The sequence below is a fragment of the Hyperolius riggenbachi genome, chromosome 6, assembly GCF_040937935.1.
Source record: "Hyperolius riggenbachi isolate aHypRig1 chromosome 6, aHypRig1.pri, whole genome shotgun sequence".
Taxonomy (NCBI): Eukaryota; Metazoa; Chordata; class Amphibia; order Anura; family Hyperoliidae; genus Hyperolius; species Hyperolius riggenbachi.
In genome coordinates, this window is record NC_090651.1 from 349,401,565 (window position 1) to 349,423,443 (window position 21,879).

Here is a 21,879-nt window from a genome sequence, read left to right on the forward strand (position 1 = left end):
CCTCTTTATCTGGTGTAGGTGTAAAGACTGATGATTGTGCTCTCCTCTTTATCTGGTGTAGGTGTAAAGTGTGATGATTATGCCCTCCTCTTCATCTGGTGTAGGGGTAAAATGTGATGATTGTGCCCTCCTCTTCATCTGGTGTAGGTGTAAAGTGTGATGATTGTGCTCTCCTCTTTATCTGGTGTAGGTGTAAAGTGTGATGATTGTGCCCTCTTCTTTATCTGGTGTAGGTATAAAGTGTGATGATTGTGCCCTCCTCTTTATCTGGTGTAGGTGTAACGTGTAATGATTGTGCCCTCCTCTTTATCTGGTGTAAAGTGTGATGGTTGTGCCCTCCTCTTTATCTGGTGTAGGTGTAAAGTGTGATGATTGTGCCCTCCTCTTTATCTGGTGTAGGTGTAAAGTGTGATGATTGTGCCCTCCTCTTTATCTGGTGTAAAGTGTGATGATTGTGCTCTCCTCTTTATCTGGTGTAGGTGTAAAGTGTGATGATTGTGCCCTCCTCTTTATCTGGTGTAGGTGTAAAGTGTGATGATTGTGCCCTCCTCTTTATCTGGTGTAGGTGTAAAGTGTGATGATTGTGCCCTCCTCTTTATCTGGTGTAGGTGTAAAGTGTGATGATTGTGCCCTCCTCTTTATGTGGTGTAAGGGTAAAGTGTAATGATTGTGCCCTCCTCTTTATCTGGTGTAGGTGTAAAGTGTGATGATTGTGCCCTCCTCTTTATGTGGTGTAAGGGTAAAGTGTAATGATTGTGCCCTCCTCTTTATCTGGTGTAGGTGTAAAGTGTGATGATTGTGCCCTCCTCTTTATCTGGTGTAAAGTGTGATGATTGTGCTCTCCTCTTTATCTGGTGTAGGTGTAAAGTGTGATGATTGTGCCCTCCTCTTTATCTGGTGTAGCTGTAAAGTGTGATGATTGTGCTCTCCTCTTTATCTGGTGTAGGTGTAAAGTGTGATGATTGTGCCCTCCTCTTTATCTGGTGTAGGTGTAAAGTGTGATGATTGTGCCCTCCTCTTTATCTGGTGTAAAGTGTGATGGTTGTGCCCTCCTCTTTATCTGGTGTAGGTGTAAAGTGTGATGATTGTGCCCTCCTCTTTATCTGGTGTAGGTGTAAAGTGTGATGATTGTGCCCTCCTCTTGATCTGGTGTAAAGTGTGATGGTTGTGCCCTCCTCTTTATCTGGTGTAGGTGTAAAGTGTGATGATTGTGCCCTCCTCTTTATCTGGTGTAAAGTGTGATGATTGTGCCCTCCTCTTTATCTGGTGTAGGTGTAAAGTGTGAAGATTGTGCTCTCCTCTTTATCTGGTGTAGGTGTAAAGTGTGATGATTGTGCCCTCCTCTTTATCTGGTGTAAAGTGTGATGGTTGTGCCCTCCTCTTTATCTGGTGTAGGTGTAAAGTGTGATGATTGTGCCCTCCTCTTTATCTGGTGTAAAGTGTGATGATTGTGCTCTCCTCTTTATCTGGTGTAGGTGTAAAGTGTGATGATTGTGCCCTCCTCTTTATCTGGTGTAAAGTGTGATGATTGTGCTCTCCTCTTTATCTGGTGTAGGTGTAAAGTGTGATGATTGTGCTCTCCTCTTTATCTGGTGTAGGTGTAAAGTGTGATGATTGTGCTCTCCTCTTTATCTGGTGTAGGTGTAAAGTGTGATGATTGTGCCCTCCTCTTTATCTGGTGTAGGTGTAAAGTGTGATGATTGAGCTTTCCTCTTTATCTGGTGTGAAGTGTGATGATTGTGCTCTCCTCTTTATCTGGTGTAAAGTGTGATGATTGTGCTCTCCTCTTTATCTGGTGTAGGTGTAAAGTGTGATGATTGTGCTCTCCTCTTTATCTGGTGTAGGTGTAAAGTGTGATGATTGTGCCCTCCTCTTCATCTGGTGTAGGTGTAAAGTGTGATGATTGTGCTCTCCTCTTTATCTGGTGTAGGTGTAAAGTGTGATGATTGTGCCCTCCTCTTTATCTGGTGTAGGGGTAAAGACTGATGATTGTGCTCTCCTCTTTATCTGGTGTAGGTGTAAAGTGTGATGATTGTGCTCTCCTCTTTATCTGGTGTAGGTGTAAAGTGTGATGATTGTGCTCTCCTCTTTATCTGGTTTAGGGGTAAAGTGTGATGATTGTGCCCTCCTCTTTATCTGGTGTAGGTGTAAAGTGTGATGATTGTACCCTCCTCTTTTTCTGGTGTAGGTGTAAAGTGTGATGATTGTGCCCTCCTCTTTATCTGGTGTAGGGGTAAAGTGTGATGATTGTGCTCTCCTCTTTATCTGGTGTATGGCCAGCTTAAAGTGTGATGATTGTGCCCTACTCTTTATCTGGTGTAGGTGTAAAGTGTGATGATTGTGCTCTCCTCTTTATCTGGTGTAGGTGTAAAGTGTGATGATTGTGCTCTCCTCTTTATCTAGTGTAGGTGTAAAGTGTGATGATTGTGCTCTCCTCTTTATCTGGTGTAGGTGTAAAGTGTGATTGTGCCCTCCTCTTTTTCTGGTGTAGGTGTAAAGTGTGATGATTGTGCCCTCCTCTTTATCTGGTGTAGGTGTAAAGTGTGATGATTGTGCCCTCCTCTTTATCTGGTGTAGGTGCAAAGTGTGATGATTGTGCTCTCCTCTTTATCTGGTGTAGGTGTAAAGTGTGATGATTGTGCTCTCCTCTTTATCTGGTGTAGGGGTAAAGTGTGATGATTGTGCCCTCCTCTTTATCTGGTGTAGGTGTAAAGTGTGATGATTGTGCCCTTCTCTTTATCTGGTGTAGGGGTAAAGTGTGATGATTGTGCCCTCCTCTTTATCTGGTGTAGGTGTAAAGTGTGATGATTGTGCCCTCCTCTTTATCTGGTGTAGGTGTAAAGTGTGATGATTGTGCTCTCCTCTTTATCTGGTGTAGGGGTATAGGGTGATGATTGTGCTCTCCTCTTTATCTGGTGTAGGGGTAAAGAGTGATGATTGTGCCTTCCTCTTTATCTGATGTAGGTGTAAAGTGTGATGATTGTGCCCTCCTTTTTATCTGGTGTAGTGGTGTAGATGTAAAGTGTGACGATTGTGCTCTCCTCTTTATCTGGTGTAGGTGTAAAGTGTGATAATTGTGCTCTCCTCTTTATCTGGTGTTGGTGTAAAGTGTGATGATTGTGCCCTCCTCTTTATCTGGTGTAGGTGTAAAGTGTGATGATTGTGCCCTCCTCTTTATCTGGTGTAGGTGTAAAGTGTGATGATTGTGCCCTCCTCTTTATCTGGTGTTGGTGTAAAGTGTGATGATTGTACCCTCCTCTTTATCTGGTGTAGGTGTAAAGTGTGATGATTGTGCCCTCCTCTTTGTCTGGTGTAGGTGTAAAGTGTGATGATTGTGCTCTCCTCTTTATCTGGTGTAGGTGTAAAGTGTGATGATTGTGCCCTCCTCTTTATCTGGTGTAGGTGTAAAGTGTGCCGATTGTGCCCTCTTCTTTATCTGGTGTAGGTGTAAAGTGTGATGATTGTGCCCTCTTCTTTATCTGGTGTAGGTGTAAAGTGTGATGATTGTGTCTTCCTCTTTATCTGGTGTAGGTGTAAAGTGTGATGATTGTGCTCTCCTCTTTATCTGGTGTAGGTGTAAAGTGTGATGATTGTGCCCTCCTCTTTATCTGGTGTAAAGTGTGATGATTGTGCCCTCCTCTTTATCTGGTGTAAAGTGTGATGATTGTGCCCTCCTCTTTTTCTGGTGTAGGTGTAAAGTGTGATGATTGTGCCCTCCTCTTTATCTGGTGTAGGTGTAAAGTGTGATGATTGTGCCCTCCTCTTTATCTGGTGTAGGTGTAAAGTGTGATGATTGTGCCCTCTTCTTTATCTGGTGTAGGTGTAAAGTGTGATGATTGTGCTCTCCTCTTTATCTGGTGTAGGTGTAAAGTGTGATGATTGTGCCCTCCTCTTTATCTGGTGTAGGTGTAAAGTGTGATGATTGTGCCCTCTTCTTTATCTGGTGTAGGTGTAAAGTGTGATGATTGTGCCCTCCTCTTTATCTGGTGTAGGTGTAAAGTGTGATGATTGTGCCCTCCTCTTTATCTGGTGTAGGTGTAAAGTGTGATGATTGTGCTCTCCTCTTTATCTGGTGTAGGTGTAAAGTGTGATGATTGTGCCCTCCTCTTTATGTGGTGTAAGGGCAAAGTGTGATGATTGTGCCCTCCTCTTTATCTGGTGTAGGTGTAAAGTGTGATGATTGTGCCCTCCTCTTTATCTGGTGTAAGTGTAAAGTGGGATGATTGTGCCCTCCTCTTTATCTGGTGTAGGTGTAAAGTGTGATGATTGTGCCCTCCTCTTTATCTGGTGTAAAGTGTGATGGTTGTGCCCTCCTCTTTATCTGGTGTGGGTGTAAAGTGTGATGATTGTGCCCTCCTCTTTATCTGGTGTAAAGTGTGATGATTGTGCTCTCCTCTTTATCTGGTGTAGGTGTAAAGTGTGATGATTGTGCTCTCCTCTTTATCTGGTGTAGGTGTAAAGTGTGATGATTGTGCTCTCCTCTTTATCTGGTGTAGGTGTAAAGTGTGATGATTGTGCCCTCCTCTTTATCTGGTGTAGGTGTAAAGTGTGATGATTTTGCTCTCCTCTTTATCTGGTGTAGGTGTAAAGTGTGATGATTGTGCTCTACTCTTTATCTGGTGTAGGTGTAAAGTGTGATGATTGTGCCCTCCTGTTTATCTGGTGTAAAGTGTGATGATTGTGCTCTCCTCTTTATCTGGTGTAGGTGTAAAGTGTGATGATTGTGCTCTCCTCTTTATCTGGTGTAGGTGTAAAGTGTGATGATTGTGCTCTCCTCTTTATCTGGTGTAGGTGTAAAGTGTGATGATTGTGCCCTCCTCTTTATCTGGTGTAGGTGTAAAGACTGATGATTGTGCTCTCCTCTTTATCTGGTGTAGGTGTAAAGTGTGATGATTATGCCCTCCTCTTCATCTGGTGTAGGGGTAAAATGTGATGATTGTGCCCTCCTCTTCATCTGGTGTAGGTGTAAAGTGTGATGATTGTGCTCTCCTCTTTATCTGGTGTAGGTGTAAAGTGTGATGATTGTGCCCTCTTCTTTATCTGGTGTAGGTATAAAGTGTGATGATTGTGCCCTCCTCTTTATCTGGTGTAGGTGTAACGTGTAATGATTGTGCCCTCCTCTTTATCTGGTGTAAAGTGTGATGGTTGTGCCCTCCTCTTTATCTGGTGTAGGTGTAAAGTGTGATGATTGTGCCCTCCTCTTTATCTGGTGTAGGTGTAAAGTGTGATGATTGTGCCCTCCTCTTTATCTGGTGTAAAGTGTGATGATTGTGCTCTCCTCTTTATCTGGTGTAGGTGTAAAGTGTGATGATTGTGCCCTCCTCTTTATCTGGTGTAGGTGTAAAGTGTGATGATTGTGCCCTCCTCTTTATCTGGTGTAGGTGTAAAGTGTGATGATTGTGCCCTCCTCTTTATCTGGTGTAGGTGTAAAGTGTGATGATTGTGCCCTCCTCTTTATGTGGTGTAAGGGTAAAGTGTAATGATTGTGCCCTCCTCTTTATCTGGTGTAGGTGTAAAGTGTGATGATTGTGCCCTCCTCTTTATGTGGTGTAAGGGTAAAGTGTAATGATTGTGCCCTCCTCTTTATCTGGTGTAGGTGTAAAGTGTGATGATTGTGCCCTCCTCTTTATCTGGTGTAAAGTGTGATGATTGTGCTCTCCTCTTTATCTGGTGTAGGTGTAAAGTGTGATGATTGTGCCCTCCTCTTTATCTGGTGTAGCTGTAAAGTGTGATGATTGTGCTCTCCTCTTTATCTGGTGTAGGTGTAAAGTGTGATGATTGTGCCCTCCTCTTTATCTGGTGTAGGTGTAAAGTGTGATGATTGTGCCCTCCTCTTTATCTGGTGTAAAGTGTGATGGTTGTGCCCTCCTCTTTATCTGGTGTAGGTGTAAAGTGTGATGATTGTGCCCTCCTCTTTATCTGGTGTAGGTGTAAAGTGTGATGATTGTGCCCTCCTCTTGATCTGGTGTAAAGTGTGATGGTTGTGCCCTCCTCTTTATCTGGTGTAGGTGTAAAGTGTGATGATTGTGCCCTCCTCTTTATCTGGTGTAAAGTGTGATGATTGTGCCCTCCTCTTTATCTGGTGTAGGTGTAAAGTGTGAAGATTGTGCTCTCCTCTTTATCTGGTGTAGGTGTAAAGTGTGATGATTGTGCCCTCCTCTTTATCTGGTGTAAAGTGTGATGGTTGTGCCCTCCTCTTTATCTGGTGTAGGTGTAAAGTGTGATGATTGTGCCCTCCTCTTTATCTGGTGTAAAGTGTGATGATTGTGCTCTCCTCTTTATCTGGTGTAGGTGTAAAGTGTGATGATTGTGCCCTCCTCTTTATCTGGTGTAAAGTGTGATGATTGTGCTCTCCTCTTTATCTGGTGTAGGTGTAAAGTGTGATGATTGTGCTCTCCTCTTTATCTGGTGTAGGTGTAAAGTGTGATGATTGTGCTCTCCTCTTTATCTGGTGTAGGTGTAAAGTGTGATGATTGTGCCCTCCTCTTTATCTGGTGTAGGTGTAAAGTGTGATGATTGAGCTTTCCACTTTATCTGGTGTGAAGTGTGATGATTGTGCTCTCCTCTTTATCTGGTGTAAAGTGTGATGATTGTGCTCTCCTCTTTATCTGGTGTAGGTGTAAAGTGTGATGATTGTGCTCTCCTCTTTATCTGGTGTAGGTGTAAAGTGTGATGATTGTGCCCTCCTCTTCATCTGGTGTAGGTGTAAAGTGTGATGATTGTGCTCTCCTCTTTATCTGGTGTAGGTGTAAAGTGTGATGATTGTGCCCTCCTCTTTATCTGGTGTAGGGGTAAAGACTGATGATTGTGCTCTCCTCTTTATCTGGTGTAGGTGTAAAGTGTGATGATTGTGCTCTCCTCTTTATCTGGTGTAGGTGTAAAGTGTGATGATTGTGCTCTCCTCTTTATCTGGTTTAGGGGTAAAGTGTGATGATTGTGCCCTCCTCTTTATCTGGTGTAGGTGTAAAGTGTGATGATTGTACCCTCCTCTTTTTCTGGTGTAGGTGTAAAGTGTGATGATTGTGCCCTCCTCTTTATCTGGTGTAGGGGTAAAGTGTGATGATTGTGCTCTCCTCTTTATCTGGTGTATGGCCAGCTTAAAGTGTGATGATTGTGCCCTCCTCTTTATCTGGTGTAGGTGTAAAGTGTGATGATTGTGCTCTCCTCTTTATCTGGTGTAGGTGTAAAGTGTGATGATTGTGCCCTCCTCTTTATCTGGTGTAGGTGCAAAGTGTGATGATTGTGCTCTCCTCTTTATCTGGTGTAGGTGTAAAGTGTGATGATTGTGCTCTCCTCTTTATCTGGTGTAGGGGTAAAGTGTGATGATTGTGCCCTCCTCTTTATCTGGTGTAGGTGTAAAGTGTGATGATTGTGCCCTTCTCTTTATCTGGTGTAGGGGTAAAGTGTGATGATTGTGCCCTCCTCTTTATCTGGTGTAGGTGTAAAGTGTGATGATTGTGCCCTCCTCTTTATCTGGTGTAGGTGTAAAGTGTGATGATTGTGCTCTCCTCTTTATCTGGTGTAGGGGTATAGGGTGATGATTGTGCTCTCCTCTTTATCTGGTGTAGGGGTAAAGAGTGATGATTGTGCCTTCCTCTTTATCTGATGTAGGTGTAAAGTGTGATGATTGTGCCCTCCTTTTTATCTGGTGTAGTGGTGTAGATGTAAAGTGTGACGATTGTGCTCTCCTCTTTATCTGGTGTAGGTGTAAAGTGTGATAATTGTGCTCTCCTCTTTATCTGGTGTTGGTGTAAAGTGTGATGATTGTGCCCTCCTCTTTATCTGGTGTAGGTGTAAAGTGTGATGATTGTGCCCTCCTCTTTATCTGGTGTAGGTGTAAAGTGTGATGATTGTGCCCTCCTCTTTATCTGGTGTAGGTGTAAAGTGTGATGATTGTACCCTCCTCTTTATCTGGTGTAGGTGTAAAGTGTGATGATTGTGCCCTCCTCTTTGTCTGGTGTAGGGGTAAAGTGTGATGATTGTGCCCTCCTCTTTATCTGGTGTAGGTGTAAAGTGTGATGATTGTGCCCTCCTCTTTATCTGGTGTAGGGGTAAAGTGTGATGATTGTGCCCTCCTCTTTATCTGGTGTAGGTGTAAAGTGTGATGCTTGTGCTCTCTTCTTTATCTGGTGTAGCAGTAAAGTATGATGATTGTGCTCTCCTCTTTATCTGGTGTAGGTGTAAAGTGTGATGATTGTGCTCTCCTCTTTATCTGGTGTACGGGTAAAGTGTGATGATTGTGCTCTCCTCTTTATCTGGTGTAGGGGTAAAGTATGATGATTGTGCCCTCCTCTTTATCTGGTGTAGGTGTAAAGTGTGATGATTGTGCTCTCCTCTTTATCTGGTGTAGGGGTAAAGTGTGATGATTGTGCTCTCCTCTTTATCTGGTGTAGGTGTAATGTGTGATGATTGTGCTCTCCTCTTTATCTGGTGTAGGTGTAATGTGTGATGATTGTGCCCTCCTCTTTATCTGGTGTAGGTGTAATGTGTGATGATTGTGCCCTCTTCTTTATCTGGTGTAGGTGTAAAGTGTGATGATTGTGCTCTCCTCTTTATCTGGTGTAGGGGTAAAGTGTGATGATTGTGCTCTCCTCTTTATCTGGTGTAGGTGTAATGTGTGATGATTGTGCCCTCCTCTTTATCTGGTGTAGGTGTAATGTGTGATGATTGTGCCCTCCTCTTTATCTGGTGTAGGTGTAAAGTGTGATGATTGTGCCCTCCTCTTTATCTTGTGTAGGTGTAAAGTGTGATGATTGTGCCCTCCTCTTTATCTGGTGTAGGTGTAAAGTGTGATGATTGTGCCCTCTTCTTTATCTGGTGTAGGTGTAATGTGTGATGATTGTGCCCTCCTCTTTATCTGGTGTAGGTGTAATGTGTGATGATTGTGCCCTCCTCTTTATCTGGTGTAGGTGTAAAGTGTGATGATTGTGCCCTCCTCTTTATCTTGTGTAGGTGTAAAGTGTGATGATTGTGCCCTCCTCTTTATCTGGTGTAGGTGTAATGTGTGATGATTGTGCCCTCCTCTTTATCTGGTGTAGGTGTAATGTGTGATGATTGTGCCCTCCTCTTTATCTGGTGTAGGTGTAATGTGTGATGGTTGTGCCCTCCTCTTTATCTGGTGTAGGTGTAAAGTGTGATGATTGTGCCCTCCTCTTTATCTGGTGTAGGTGTAAAGTGTGATGATTGTGCCCTCCTCTTTATCTGGTGTAGGTGTAAAGTGTGATGATTGTGCCCTCCTCTTTATCTGGTGTAGGTGTAAAGTGTGATGATTGTGCCCTCCTCTTTATCTGGTGTAGGTGTAAAGTGTGATGATTGTGCCCTCCTCTTTATCTGGTGTAGGTGTAAAGTGTGATGATTGTGCCCTCCTCTTTATCTGGTGTAGGTGTAAAGTGTGATGATTGTGCTCTCCTCTTTATCTGGTGTAGGTGTAAAGTGTGATGATTGTGCTCTCCTCTTTATCTGGTGTAGGTGTAAAGTGTGATGATTGTGCCCTCCTCTTTATCTGGTGTAGGTGTAAAGTGTGATGATTGTGCCCTCCTCTTTATCTGGTGTAGGTGTAAAGTGTGATGATTGTGCCCTCCTCTTTATCTGGTGTAGGTGTAAAGTGTGATGATTGTGATCTCCTCTTTATCTGGTGTAGGTGTAAAGTGTGATGATTGTGCTCTCCTCTTTATCTGGTGTAGGTGTAAAGTGTGATGATTGTGCCCTCATCTTTATCTGGTGTAGGTGTAAAGTGTGATGATTGTGCATTCCTCTTTATCTGGTGTAGGTGTAAAGTGTGATGATTGTGCCCTCCTCTTTATCTGGTGTAGGTGTAAAGTGTGATGATTGTGCCCTCCTCTTTATCTGGTGTAGGTGTAAAGTGTGATGATTGTGCCCTCCTCTTTATCTGGTGTAGGTGTAAAGTGTGATGATTGTGCCCTCCTCTTTATCTGGTGTAGGTGTAAAGTGTGATGATTGTGCCCTCCTCTTTATCTGGTGTAGGTGTAATGTGTGATGATTGTGCCCTCCTCTTTATCTGGTGTAGGTGTAATGTGTGATGATTGTGCCCTCCTCTTTATCTGGTGTAGGTGTAATGTGTGATGATTGTGCCCTCCTCTTTATCTGGTGTAGGGTTCTAGCAAACAAAGAGCTTTGACAGAAACAGTAAAGGGCGCCATACATCAGGCAACTTGGCGGCCGATTAACTGTCCGGTTCCAATATTATAATAAATTGGTTGAAAATCAGTGCCGCCAAGTGCATGTTCGATTGACACATGCACCTGCCTTACTACGGCAACCACGTTGGCCGTGTGCATGGCAGACAGGTATAGTGCAACGGGATTGGGTGTTTATCACAGGTGTAAAGTATGATAATTGTGCTCTTCTTTTCGCTCTGTTGTAAAGTGTGACACTTTTGCTCTTCTCTTCCCTCTGGTGTAAAGTGTGACACTTTTGCTCTTCTCTTCCCTCTGGTGTAAAGTGTGACACTTTTGCTCTTTTCTTCCCTCTGGTGTAAAGTGTGACACTTTTGCTCTTCTCTGGTTTAAAGTGTGACACTTGTGCTCTTCTCTTCTCTCTGGTAGAAAGTGTGACACTTTTGCTCTTCTCTTTTCTCTGGTATAAAGTGTGACACTTTTGCTCTTCTCTTTTCTCTGGTTTAAAGTGTGACACTTTTGCTCTTCTCTTTTCTCTGGTGTAAAGTGTGACACTTTTGCTCTTCTCTTTTCTCTGGTGTAAAGTGTGACACTTTTGTTCTTCTCTTTTCTCTGGTGTAGGTGTAAAATATGTCCTCTCACCTTCTTCACCAAGTCAGAGATGCAGATTCACTCGAAGTCCCACACAGAGGCCAAACCTCACAAGTGCCCGCACTGCTCCAAATCATTTGCCAACGCTTCATATCTAGCGCAGCATCTGCGCATCCACCTCGGCGTCAAGCCCTATCACTGCTCGTACTGTGAGAAATCCTTCCGCCAGCTCTCTCATCTCCAGCAGCACACCAGGTATGTCGGCACACTTTCTCCCCAGTAAGTGGAAACTGCAGTTAATCATCTGTAACCACTAAACATAGGGTGGCTTTTCTGCATTGTGCTTGGCTCCAGTGGTTCCCACCATTTTCAAAATAAAAACCATACAAATATTTCAATGTTAAGCACCTTGTTGTTGGCATAGTCTCTGGCTGATTTACACGATTGGCTGTGCGTCCTTGCTAATCTGACTTACTTGCCTGAATGGCTAGTTTGCTTTTTTTAGGTTGACTATCTGGCTTAGCCTAAGGTGAATTTTTGTGCTATAAGCAAGGACCCATTAGCAGTGTGCCCCTTTTCATCAGCTAGCTCTCTAACTACTTGCGTGTGTGCAGGAACAGCTCTGCCTAGGCTTACTGAAGTACTGGCACTCGCTGTAGGTAGCGGTCTGGCATTATCAGCTGGCACTGGCTGGAGGGTACTGGCTTGGCATTACTAGTTAGCATTGCTGGTAGCCTGGCATTACTGGTTAGCACTGCTGGTAGCCTGGCATCACTGATTGGCTGCTGGTAGCCTGGCATTACTGATTGGTTTCTGGTAGCCAGGCATTACTGATTGGCTGCTGGTAGCCTGGGGTTACTGATTGGCTGCTGGTAGCCTGGCATTACTGGTTAGCACTGCTGGTAGCCTGGCATTACTGATTTCCTGCTGGTAGCTTGGCATCACTGATTGGCTGCTGGTAGCCTGGCATCACTGATTGGCTGCTGGTAGCCTGGCATCACTGATTGGCTGCTGGTAGCCTGGCATTACTGATTGGTTTCTGGTAGCCTGGCATTACTGATTGGCTGCTGGTAGCCTGGCATTACTGATTGGCTGCTGGTAGCCTGGGGTTACTGATTGGCTGCTGATAGCCTGGCATTACTGGTTAGCACTGCTGGTAGTCTGGCATTACTGATTGGCTGCTGGTAGCCTGGCGTTACTGATTGGCTGCTGGCAGCCTGGCGTTACTGATTGGCTGCTGGTAGCCTGGCATTCCTGATTGGTTGCTGGTAGCCTGGCGTTACTGATTGGTTGCTGGTAGCCTGGCATCACTGATTGGCTGCTGGTAGCCTGGCATTCCTGATTTGCTGCTGGTAGCCTGGCGTTACTGATTGGCTGCTGGTAGCCTGGCGTTACTGGTTCTCTGCTGGTAGCCTGGCATCACTGATTGGCTGCTGGTAGCCTGGCATCACTGATTGGCTGCTGGTAGCCTGTTGTTCCTGATTGGCTGCTGGTAGCCTGGTGTTCCTGATTGGCTGCTGGTAGCCTGGCGTTCCTTAATGGCAGCTGGTAGCCTGGCATCACTGGCTGCTGGTAGCCTGGCGTTACTGGTTCTCTGCTGGTAGCCTGGCATCACTGATTGGCTGCTGGTAGCCTGGCATTCCTGATTGGCTGCTGGTAGCCTGGCATTCCTGATTGGCTGCTGGTAGCCTGGCGTTCCTTAATGGCTGCTGGTAGCCTGGCATCACTGATTGGCTGCTGGTAGCCTGGCATTCCTGATTGGCTGCTGGTAGCCTGGCATTCCTGATTGGCTGCTGGTAGCCTGGTGTTCCTGATTGGCTGCTGGTAGCCTGGTGTTCCTGATTGGCTGCTGGTAGCCTGGCGTTCCTTAATGGCAGCTGGTAGCCTGGCGTTACTGATTGCGCAAAAAAAGTGGGATCAGCGCATCACCAGGCCGCCTCTGATTGGCCTCAGCTCAGAGATGCGCTGAGCCCCCCCAGAAACTGCAAACGCACCTTGAACCCAAACAGAGGCTCTGCATATACACCAAAGGAAAACTATTAAGTGGGAGCAGCTGACCAGAAATAAATCAATCAAACATAGCAAAGAAATGAACAGCGCTACTTAAAAACAGATGAGTGCTTACCTGCAAAAAAGTGCACACCCCACTCATGGGATTCAAATACACAATGAGCATACACATGACCTGTCTACCACTTGGAGGATGTTAGTTTCACTAACAATTTGCAATTTGTTAGGTACTTGTCCCTCCCACTGTCGAAGAAGTCTTTCCTCCATGGGAGGGGACCTAACACTAACTAAATTCTACCTATGCATATGCATAGCCTGGTGGTAGACAGGTCATGTGTATGCTCATTGTGTATTTGAATCCCATGAGTGGGGTGTGCACTTTTTTGCAGGTAAGCACTCATCTGTTTTTAAGTAGCGCTGTTCATTTCTTTGCTATGTTTGATTGATTTATTTCTGGTCAGCTGCTCCCACTTAATAGTTTTCCATTGGTGTATATGCAGAGCCTCTGTTTGGGTTCAAGGTGCGTTTGCAGTTTCTGGGGGGGCTCAGCGCATCTCTGAGCTGAGGCCAATCAGAGGCGGCCTGGTGATGCGCTGATCCCACTTTTTTTGCGCAATTCTCAATTTTACTGGTAGCGCGCCCAGGCTATGCATATGCATAGGTAGAATTTAGTTAGTGTTAGGTCCCCTCCCATGGAGGAAAGACTTCTTCGACAGTGGGAGGGACAAGTACCTAACAAATTGCAAATTGTTAGTGAAACTAACATCCTCCAAGTGGTAGACAGGTCATGTGTATGCTCATTGTGTATTTGAATCCCATGAGTGGGGTGTGCACTTTTTTGCAGGTAAGCACTCATCTGTTTTTAAGTAGCGCTGTTCATTTCTTTGCTATGGCGTTACTGATTGACTGCTGGTAGCTTGACGTTTCTGATTGGCTGCTGGTAGCCTCGCATTACTGATTGGCTGCTGGTAACCTCGCATTACTGATTGGCTGCTGGCGGCCATGTCTTTTTGTACTGTGTATTTTACGAAGGGCTCATTTCTTTGTATGCACTTATGTGGACAAAGATGCTGCACTCTGTTAGAAGCCAGGAAAGGGTGACACAGACCCGGTGCTGCCACTGGTGGGAACAACTGATCTTGCCAATAGTAACAGCTATGTGTGTGTCTGTTTTGTGTCTGTGTTGCGTGATATACTGTGTGTAGTTTGTATGTCAGTATGTTGTAAGGTGTGTGGTTTTTTTGCAGTCTATGTTGTGCTGTGTGTGTGTGTGTTGTTGTGTGTAGTTGTGCTGTGTGTAGTAGCTGTGTGTCTGTGTAGTCTCCATGTTCTGTTGTGTGTAGTCACTGTGTTATGCTGTATGTAGCGGCTGTGCCCTGTATGTATCATGCAGTCTTGTGTTGCAGGATTCACACTGGGGATCGGCCCTACAAGTGCCCACAGCCCGCCTGTGAGAAGGCTTTCACCCAACTTTCCAATCTGCAGGTAAGATATTCAGTAATCACATTGTTCCTGCAACAGTGACATAGACATAGTTGTTCCCCCGTGTACTGTGGCCTGTTGGCACCTTCTGCTTTCAGGGCTTTACATCGACAGACTGCTAATTTGGACAATATGTCCTTTCTCTGCTGCCTGTCTCATCCACCTCTCCTCCCGCTCCTCTGATGCTGCCCCTCTCCCAATCCATACTGACCTCTGCTGCCCCTCTCATCCATCTTTCCTCCCGCTCCTCTGATGCTGCCCCTCTCCCAATCCATACTGACCTCTGCTGCCCCTCTCATCCATCTTTCCTCCCGCTCCTCTGATGCTGCCCCTCTCCCAATCCATACTGACCTCTGCTGCCCCTCTCATCCATCTTTCCTCCCGCTCCTCTGATGCTGCCCCTCTCCCAATCCATACTGAGCTCTGCTGCCCCTCTCAACCACCTTTCCTCCCACTTCTCTGATGCTGCCCCTCTCTGCCAATCTCTGCTGCCCTCCTCATCCACCTCTTCTCCTGCTCCTCTTATGCTGCCCCTCTTTGTCATTCCCTACTGATCCCTGCTGTCCATCTTATCCACCTCTCCTTCCACTCCTTTGATGCTGCCCCTCTCTGCCAATCCCTGCTGACCTCTGCTGCCAGTCTCAGCCACCGCTCCTCTGATGCTGCCCCTCTCTGCCAATCCCTACTGACCTGTGCTGCCCCTTTCATCCACCTTTCCTCCCGCTCCTCTGATGCTGCCAATCCCTACTGACCTCTGCTGCCCCTTTTATCCACCTTTCCTCCTGCTCATCTGATGCTGCCCCTCTCTGCCAATCCCTACTGACCTCTACTGCCCCTTTCATCCACCCTTCCTCCCGCTCCTCTGATGCTGCCAATCCCTACTGACCTCTGCTGCCCCTTTCATCCACCTTTCCTCCCGCTCCTCTGATGCTGCCCCTCTCTGCCAATCCTTACTGACCTCTGCTGCCCTTTTCATCCACCTCTCCTCCCTCTCCTCTGATGCTGCCCCTCTCTGCCAATCCCTACTGACCTCTGCTGCCCCTTTCATCCACCTCTTCTTCCGCTCCTCTGATGCTGCCCCTCTTTGGTTTTCAGTTACCATTATTGGTGATACTAACCCTCTCTAATAAAGCACTTGATAACTTATCTTGTCGTGTAACTCCTTCCCACTCCCCATATAATAATCCATCCATAGTCTCTGCTCCTCATATGAAATTTTTCTAGCCTGCTCCTTGCACTTTCCTACCCAAGACTCCTTCCAGGCCTTATACTCCCTGTGCAACTCTTCTGTGTAATGCCCAGGATTCTCTGCCACTCACAATCTTCAGACACATCCTTAACTGGTTCCGGACTGACGCAGTTTGAATCTACGTCCGGCAGGTGGTGCTGCCGCTCTGACTGGACGTTGATTCAATGTCCTGATGAACGAGGCGTCCCCGCTGATCTCGCCGCTCTGAACCCGCCGCAGTTCGCTAGCTCTGCCATCTATAAGACGGCAAAGCTCTGTTAGAAGGTCAGGAGCCACTTTAATTGGCTCCTGACCACGTGATCATGGAGAGCCAATCACATTGGCTCCCATTGATAGATAGTGTCAGGAGCCAGCAGAGAGAGGAGCTTGCGGCAATGGGGCAGGGTCGTGACCGGCGAGAGCGGCAGTTGTGTGCGGCGATTCGTCGGGAAGCGGTGTTTTACCGTGCTAGCAGTCGCTGGTCCTTAAAGGGGCAGAGACTGCTGATACGGAAGTGGTTAAAGGACAACTGTAGCGAGAGGGATATGGAGGCTGCCATATTTTTTTTTTTTTTCGTTTTAAGCAATACCAGTTGCCTGGCTATCCTGCTGAATGCTGATCCTCTGCCTCTAATGCCATAGACCCGGAACAAGCATGCAGCAGATCAGGTGTTTCTGAGATTATTGTCAGATCTGACAAGATTAGCTGCATGCTTGTTTCAGGTGTGTGATTCAGACACTACTGCAACCAAATAGATCAGCAGGGTTGCCAGGCAACCGGTATTTTAAAAGGAAATAAATATATAAATATGGCAGCCTCCACATCTCTCTCAGTTCAGTTGTCCTTTAAACCACCCTTTAAAGAGAACCCGAGGTGGGTTTAAAGAATGTTATCTGCATACAGAGGCTGGATCTACCTATACAGCTCAGCCTCTGTTGCTATCCCAAACCCCCCTAAGGTCCCCCTGCACTCTGCATAAATCACAGCCGTTCTGCTGACACACAGCTTGTCAGAGAAGGCTGTGTTTATCTCTATAGTGTCAGTCTGCTGCTCTCTCCACCTCCTGCAGAACTCTGGTCCCCGCCTGCATCCCTTCCCTCCCCGCTGATTGGAGGGAAGGGACAGGGGCAGGGACCGGAGCTCTGTAGGAGGCGGGGAAGCAGCTAAGACTGACACTACAGATGTAAACACAGTCAGCACAGCGCAGCTGTGATTTATGTCTGATTGCAGAGTGCAGGGGGACCTTAGGGGGGTTTGGGACAGCAACAGAGGCTGGGCTGTATAGGCAGATCCAGCCTCTGTATGCAGATAACATTCTTCAAACACACCTCGGGTTCTCTTTAAACAAATATATATTGTGTCCTGTTCATTCTCCAGACATTAATACAGCTCTTGTTCTCTGCACCCAATGCATTCCCACTCCACTCTCCTTCATATTACAGGCTATCCTCTGCTTACAAACAGGTTGCATTCTGGGAGATTGTAAGTTGAGTTCAGTGTGATGAAACGTGGATAAATGATTTTCTTTCAGACAACTCTGGATTTGGACTTAAAGTGAACCAGAGACGAAGCATCCTCATGTATTTTACCAAATATATCAGTGGGAACATTAGAGAAAACACCTACCCTGCTCTCTGTTTCATTCTTCACTGCTCAGCTTGCTTCTTACCAGCCCTGATAAAATCCCTGACTGAGCATTCAGTCTGGCTTTTCTCAGGAATCTTTATAGCTGAGAGTGAGAGTGCTAGCTCACAGGATAGAAAAACAAAAAAAAAAATCACTGGCCATCTTGTGGCTAAATAGTAAAACTACATGCACATACATTTTTATTACAAAAAGACTCAATAAATGACATTTAAAATTAACCGTTTACCTCCCACACCCAAAACATACCCCAATAAAATGTTTAACTAAAAAAAAAAAAATTACAAATAAAAAAAAAAACAACAAAATACATACCGTATTTTTCGGACTATAAGACACACCTAAGTTTAGAGGTCAAAAACCAGGGGAAAAAAATATATATCAAACCTGGTGCATCCATGGTGAAGGGGCATCTTGTGGATTATGCCCCCTTTGTGCCTCTCTTGTACCTCATGTGTCTTCCTCCATCCCTCATGCGTCAGCCTCTGTCCTCCTTGTGTCCTCCATTTCTCCCAGTGTCCTCCTCTGCATGGCACAGTACAGGGAGTACCCGACATTGCGGCGGGTTGGAGGTTGGTATTGGCAGGCGTTCACAAGTCAGGAACTCCCTGCATTTGGACTATAAGGGCTCGTTTCCACTGTTGCGGTGCGGAATCGCCTGCATTCCACCGCGGACAAAATCGCATGCGGGTGCGATTCCGCATGCGGTTTTTGCCGCGATTTCGCATGCGATTCCACATAGGTAAGGGTATGTGCGAATTTAACCATGTCACTGCCTGTGTAAATTAACATTATACCTATGCGAAATCGCATGCGAATTCGCGGCAAAAAACGCATGCTCAACCCGCATGCGGTTTCCCTATTTAAAAGCATTAGCGGCGATTCGCGTGCATTCCTCTCGCACGCGAAATCTGACGGCTCTGCCGTGCAGATTTCTGCCGCACAAAAAAACGCTCCCGCAGCCGCACAAGTGGAAACAGCCCCATCCACTTGCATTGCCTATGCGAATCCGCATGCAGACACCGCATGCAGATTCGCTATAGTGGAAACGAGCCCTGAGACGCAGAGACTTCCCCCCCCCCCCCACTTTTGGGAGGAGAAAAAGTGAGTCTTATAGTCCAAAAAATACAGTAAATAGTTACCTAAGGGTCTGAACGTTTTCAATATGCATGTGAAGAGGGTATACAACTAATATTTTTTAAATTATAAGCTTGTAAATAGTGATGGACGCAAAACTAAAAAAATGCACCTTGATTTACAAATAAAATATTGGCGCCTTACATTGTGATAGGGACATCATTTAAATGGTGTAATAACCGGGACAAATGGGCAAATAAAATACGTGGGTTTTAATTATGGTAGCATGTATTATTTTAAAGCTATAATGGCTGAAAACTGAGAAATAATGAATTTTTTCCATTTTTTTTCTTAATGTTCCTGTTAAAATGCATTTAGAAAAAAATAATTCTTAGCAAAATGTACCACCCAAAGAAAGCCTAATTGGTGGCGGAAAAAAACAAGATATAGATCAATTCATTGTGATAAGAAGTTATTGGCGAATGAATGGGAGGTGAAAATTGCTCGGAAGCATAAGGTGAAAAACGACTGAAGGCTGAAGTGGTTAACCACATAACGACCGGCTAATGCCGATTGGCGCGGGCTCCTGGGGGCGGGGACTGCGGGCGATCGCGCGCACAATCGCTGGCATTTGGCTCCGCCCACCTGTGACATCAACCCGCCGGTCAATTAGCAGCGCCGGCAGATTGTTAACCGCTGATCTGCCGCATAGTAAGCGTATAATACGCTTTGTAATGTATACAAAGCGTATTAAACAGGCTGCCTCCTGCCCTGGTGGTCACAGTGATCGAGGGACCACCAGGGCAGGAGGCAGCCCCCCTAGTACACACACACAAACACTGATCCTGCCTGTTAATCACCCCCTGTCACTGCCACCCATCACATCAGCCCCTAACCTGCCCCTTGCGGGCACCTGGTCACCCGCCCACACCCTCAGATCACCCGCAGACCCGCCCTCAGATCACCTCCCAAGTGCATTGTTTACATCTGTTCTCCCCTCTAATCACCCACTGATCACCCATCAATCACCCCCTGTCACCACCTGCCACTGCTACCCATTAGATCAGACCCTAATCTGCCTCTTGCGGGCACCCAATTACCCGCCCACACTCTCAGATCGCCCTCAGACCCCACTGATCACCTCGCCAGTGCATTGCTTGCATCTATACTCCCCTCTATCACACCCTGATCACCTATCAATCGCCCCGTCACCACTGTCACCACCTGTCACTGCTACCCATCAGATCAGACCCTAATCTGCCCCCTGTGGGCACCCAAACACCCACCCACACCCTCAGATCACCCTCAGACCCCGCCTGAACACCTCCCCAGTGCATTATTTACATCTGTTCTCCCCTCTGATCACCCATCAATCACCCCCTGTCACTGCTACCCATCATACCCATCAGATCAGACCCTCATCTGCCCCTTGCGGGCACCCAATCACCCGCCCACACCCTCAGTTCGCCCTCAGACCCCCTCTCCCCGATCACCTCGCCAGTGCATTGCTTGCATCTAAACTCCCCTCTAATCACACCCTGATCACCTATCAATCACCCCGTCACTCCCTGTCACCACCTGTCACTGCTACTCATCAGATCAGACCCTAATCTGCCCCTTGCGGGCACCCAAACACCCGCCCACACCCTCAGATTGCCCTCAGACCCCCCCCCTTATCACCTCCCCAGTGCATTATTTACATCTGTTCTCCCCTCTAATCACCCAGTGATCACCCATCAATCACCACCTGTCACTGCTACCCATTATACCCATCAGATCAGACCCTCATCTGCCCCTTGCGGGCACCCAATCACCTGCCCACACCCTCAGACCCCCCCCCCCCCCTGATCACCTCTCCAGTGCATTGCTTGCATCTATTCCCCCCTCTAATCACACCCTGAGACACCCATCACCCACTCTTGTCGTCACCTGTCACCCCCTAGCACTCCTACCCATCAGATCAGACCCTAATTTGCCCCGTGTGGGCTCCTGATCACTCAGCCAAACCCTCAGATCCCCCTTTCCGATCACCTCCCCAGGGCATTGATTGCATCTATTCTCCCCTCTAATCACCCCCTGAGACACCCATCAATCACCTCCTGTCACCACCTGTCACCCCCTAGCACTCCTATCCATCAGATCAGGCCCTAATCTGCCCCCTGCGGGCTTCTGATCACCTGGCCAAACCCTCACCCGCCCCACCGCAGTGACATAATTTTTTTTTCTGATCAGTGCTGGTCTCTACGACTTAATTGTGGCTGAGACCAACCGTTATGCCACACAATACGCAACCGCCAATCCAAGAAGCTACCATGCCCACCCTTTTCGGTGGAAACCACTCCAAGTTTCCGAACGTATCATTTTTTGGGGGCCTTCTCCTTAACATGGGTCTAGTCAAAAAGAATGTATTGCGGTCTTATTGGTCTACACACCCAATACATCACATGCCTATGTTCTCTGCTGCCATGTCCAGGTCACGATTTGAGAACATCCAAGGTATTCTGTTAGGCGTATGGTGAGTTCATAGATTTTATTTTTTGTCACTAGTTAGTGAAAAATTACACTTTGTGGAAAAAAAAACCAATAAAAATTAATTTCCACTAACTCGCGACAAAAAAATAAAATCTTCTATGAACTCACCATACTCCTAACGGAATAACTTGGGGTGTCTTCTTTCTAAAATGGGGTGATTTGTGGGGTTCCTATACTGACCTGGCATTTTAGGGGCCCTAAACCGCGAGGAGTAGTCTAGAAACCAAATGCCTTAAAATAACCTGTGAAATCCTGAAGGTACTCATAGGACGTTGGGCCCCTTAGCGCACCTAGGCTGCAAAAAAGTGTCACACGTGTGGTATCGCCGTACTCAGGACAAGTAGTATAATGTGTTTTGTGGTGTATATTTACACATACCCATGCTGGGTGGGAGTAATATCTCTGTAAATGGACAAATGTGTGTAAAAAGAATAAAAAAAATCTAATTTACATAGATATTACTCCCACCCAGCATGAGTATGTGTAAAAATACACCCAAAAACACATTATACTACTTCTCCTGAGTACGGCAATACCACATGTGTGACACTTTTTTTGCAGCCTAGGTGCGCTAAGGGGCCCAACGTCCTATGAGCACCTTTAGGCTTTACAGGGGTGCTTACAATTTAGCACCCCTCAAAATGCCAGGACAGTAAACACACCCCACAAATGACCCCATTTTGGAAAGTAGACACCCCAAAGTATTCAGAGAGGGGCATGGTGAGTCCGTGGCAGATTTAATTTTTTTGTCACAAGTTAGCAGAAATTGAAACTTTTTTTTTTTTGTCACAAAGTGTCATTTTCCACTAACTTGTGACACAAAATAAAATCACCATGCCTCTTAGTGAATACTTTGGGATGTCTTATTTCCAAAATGGGGTCATTTGGGGGATATTTATACTATCCTGGAATTCTAGTACCTCATGAAACATGACCGGTGCTCAGAAAAGTCAGAGATGCTTCAAAATGGGAAAATTCACTTTTTGCACCATAGTTTGTAAACATTATAACTTTTACCCAAACCAATAAATATACACTTATTGGGTTTTTTTTTTTTGACATGTAGCACAATAAATTTGGACAAAAATGTATATAGAAATTTTACTTTATTTGAAAAATGTCAGCACAGAAAGTTAAAAAAATCATTTGTTTGACAAAATTCATGTCTTTTTTAATGAA

General features: G+C 45.9%; 1 protein-coding gene across 5 annotated transcripts in view; it reads left to right on the forward strand.

The window, feature by feature from the left end:
* Nucleotides 1-21,879, forward strand: part of ZNF362 (zinc finger protein 362) — an 89,644-nt gene that overhangs the window by 61,479 nt on the left and 6,286 nt on the right. For all 5 annotated transcript variants that reach the window (XM_068241606.1, XM_068241607.1, XM_068241604.1 and 2 more), the window contains exons 5-6: nt 10,758-10,982; nt 14,144-14,222. In XM_068241606.1, coding sequence (XP_068097707.1) covers nt 10,758-10,982; nt 14,144-14,222 — 304 coding nt within the window. The remainder of the gene's footprint in view (nt 1-10,757; nt 10,983-14,143; nt 14,223-21,879) is intronic.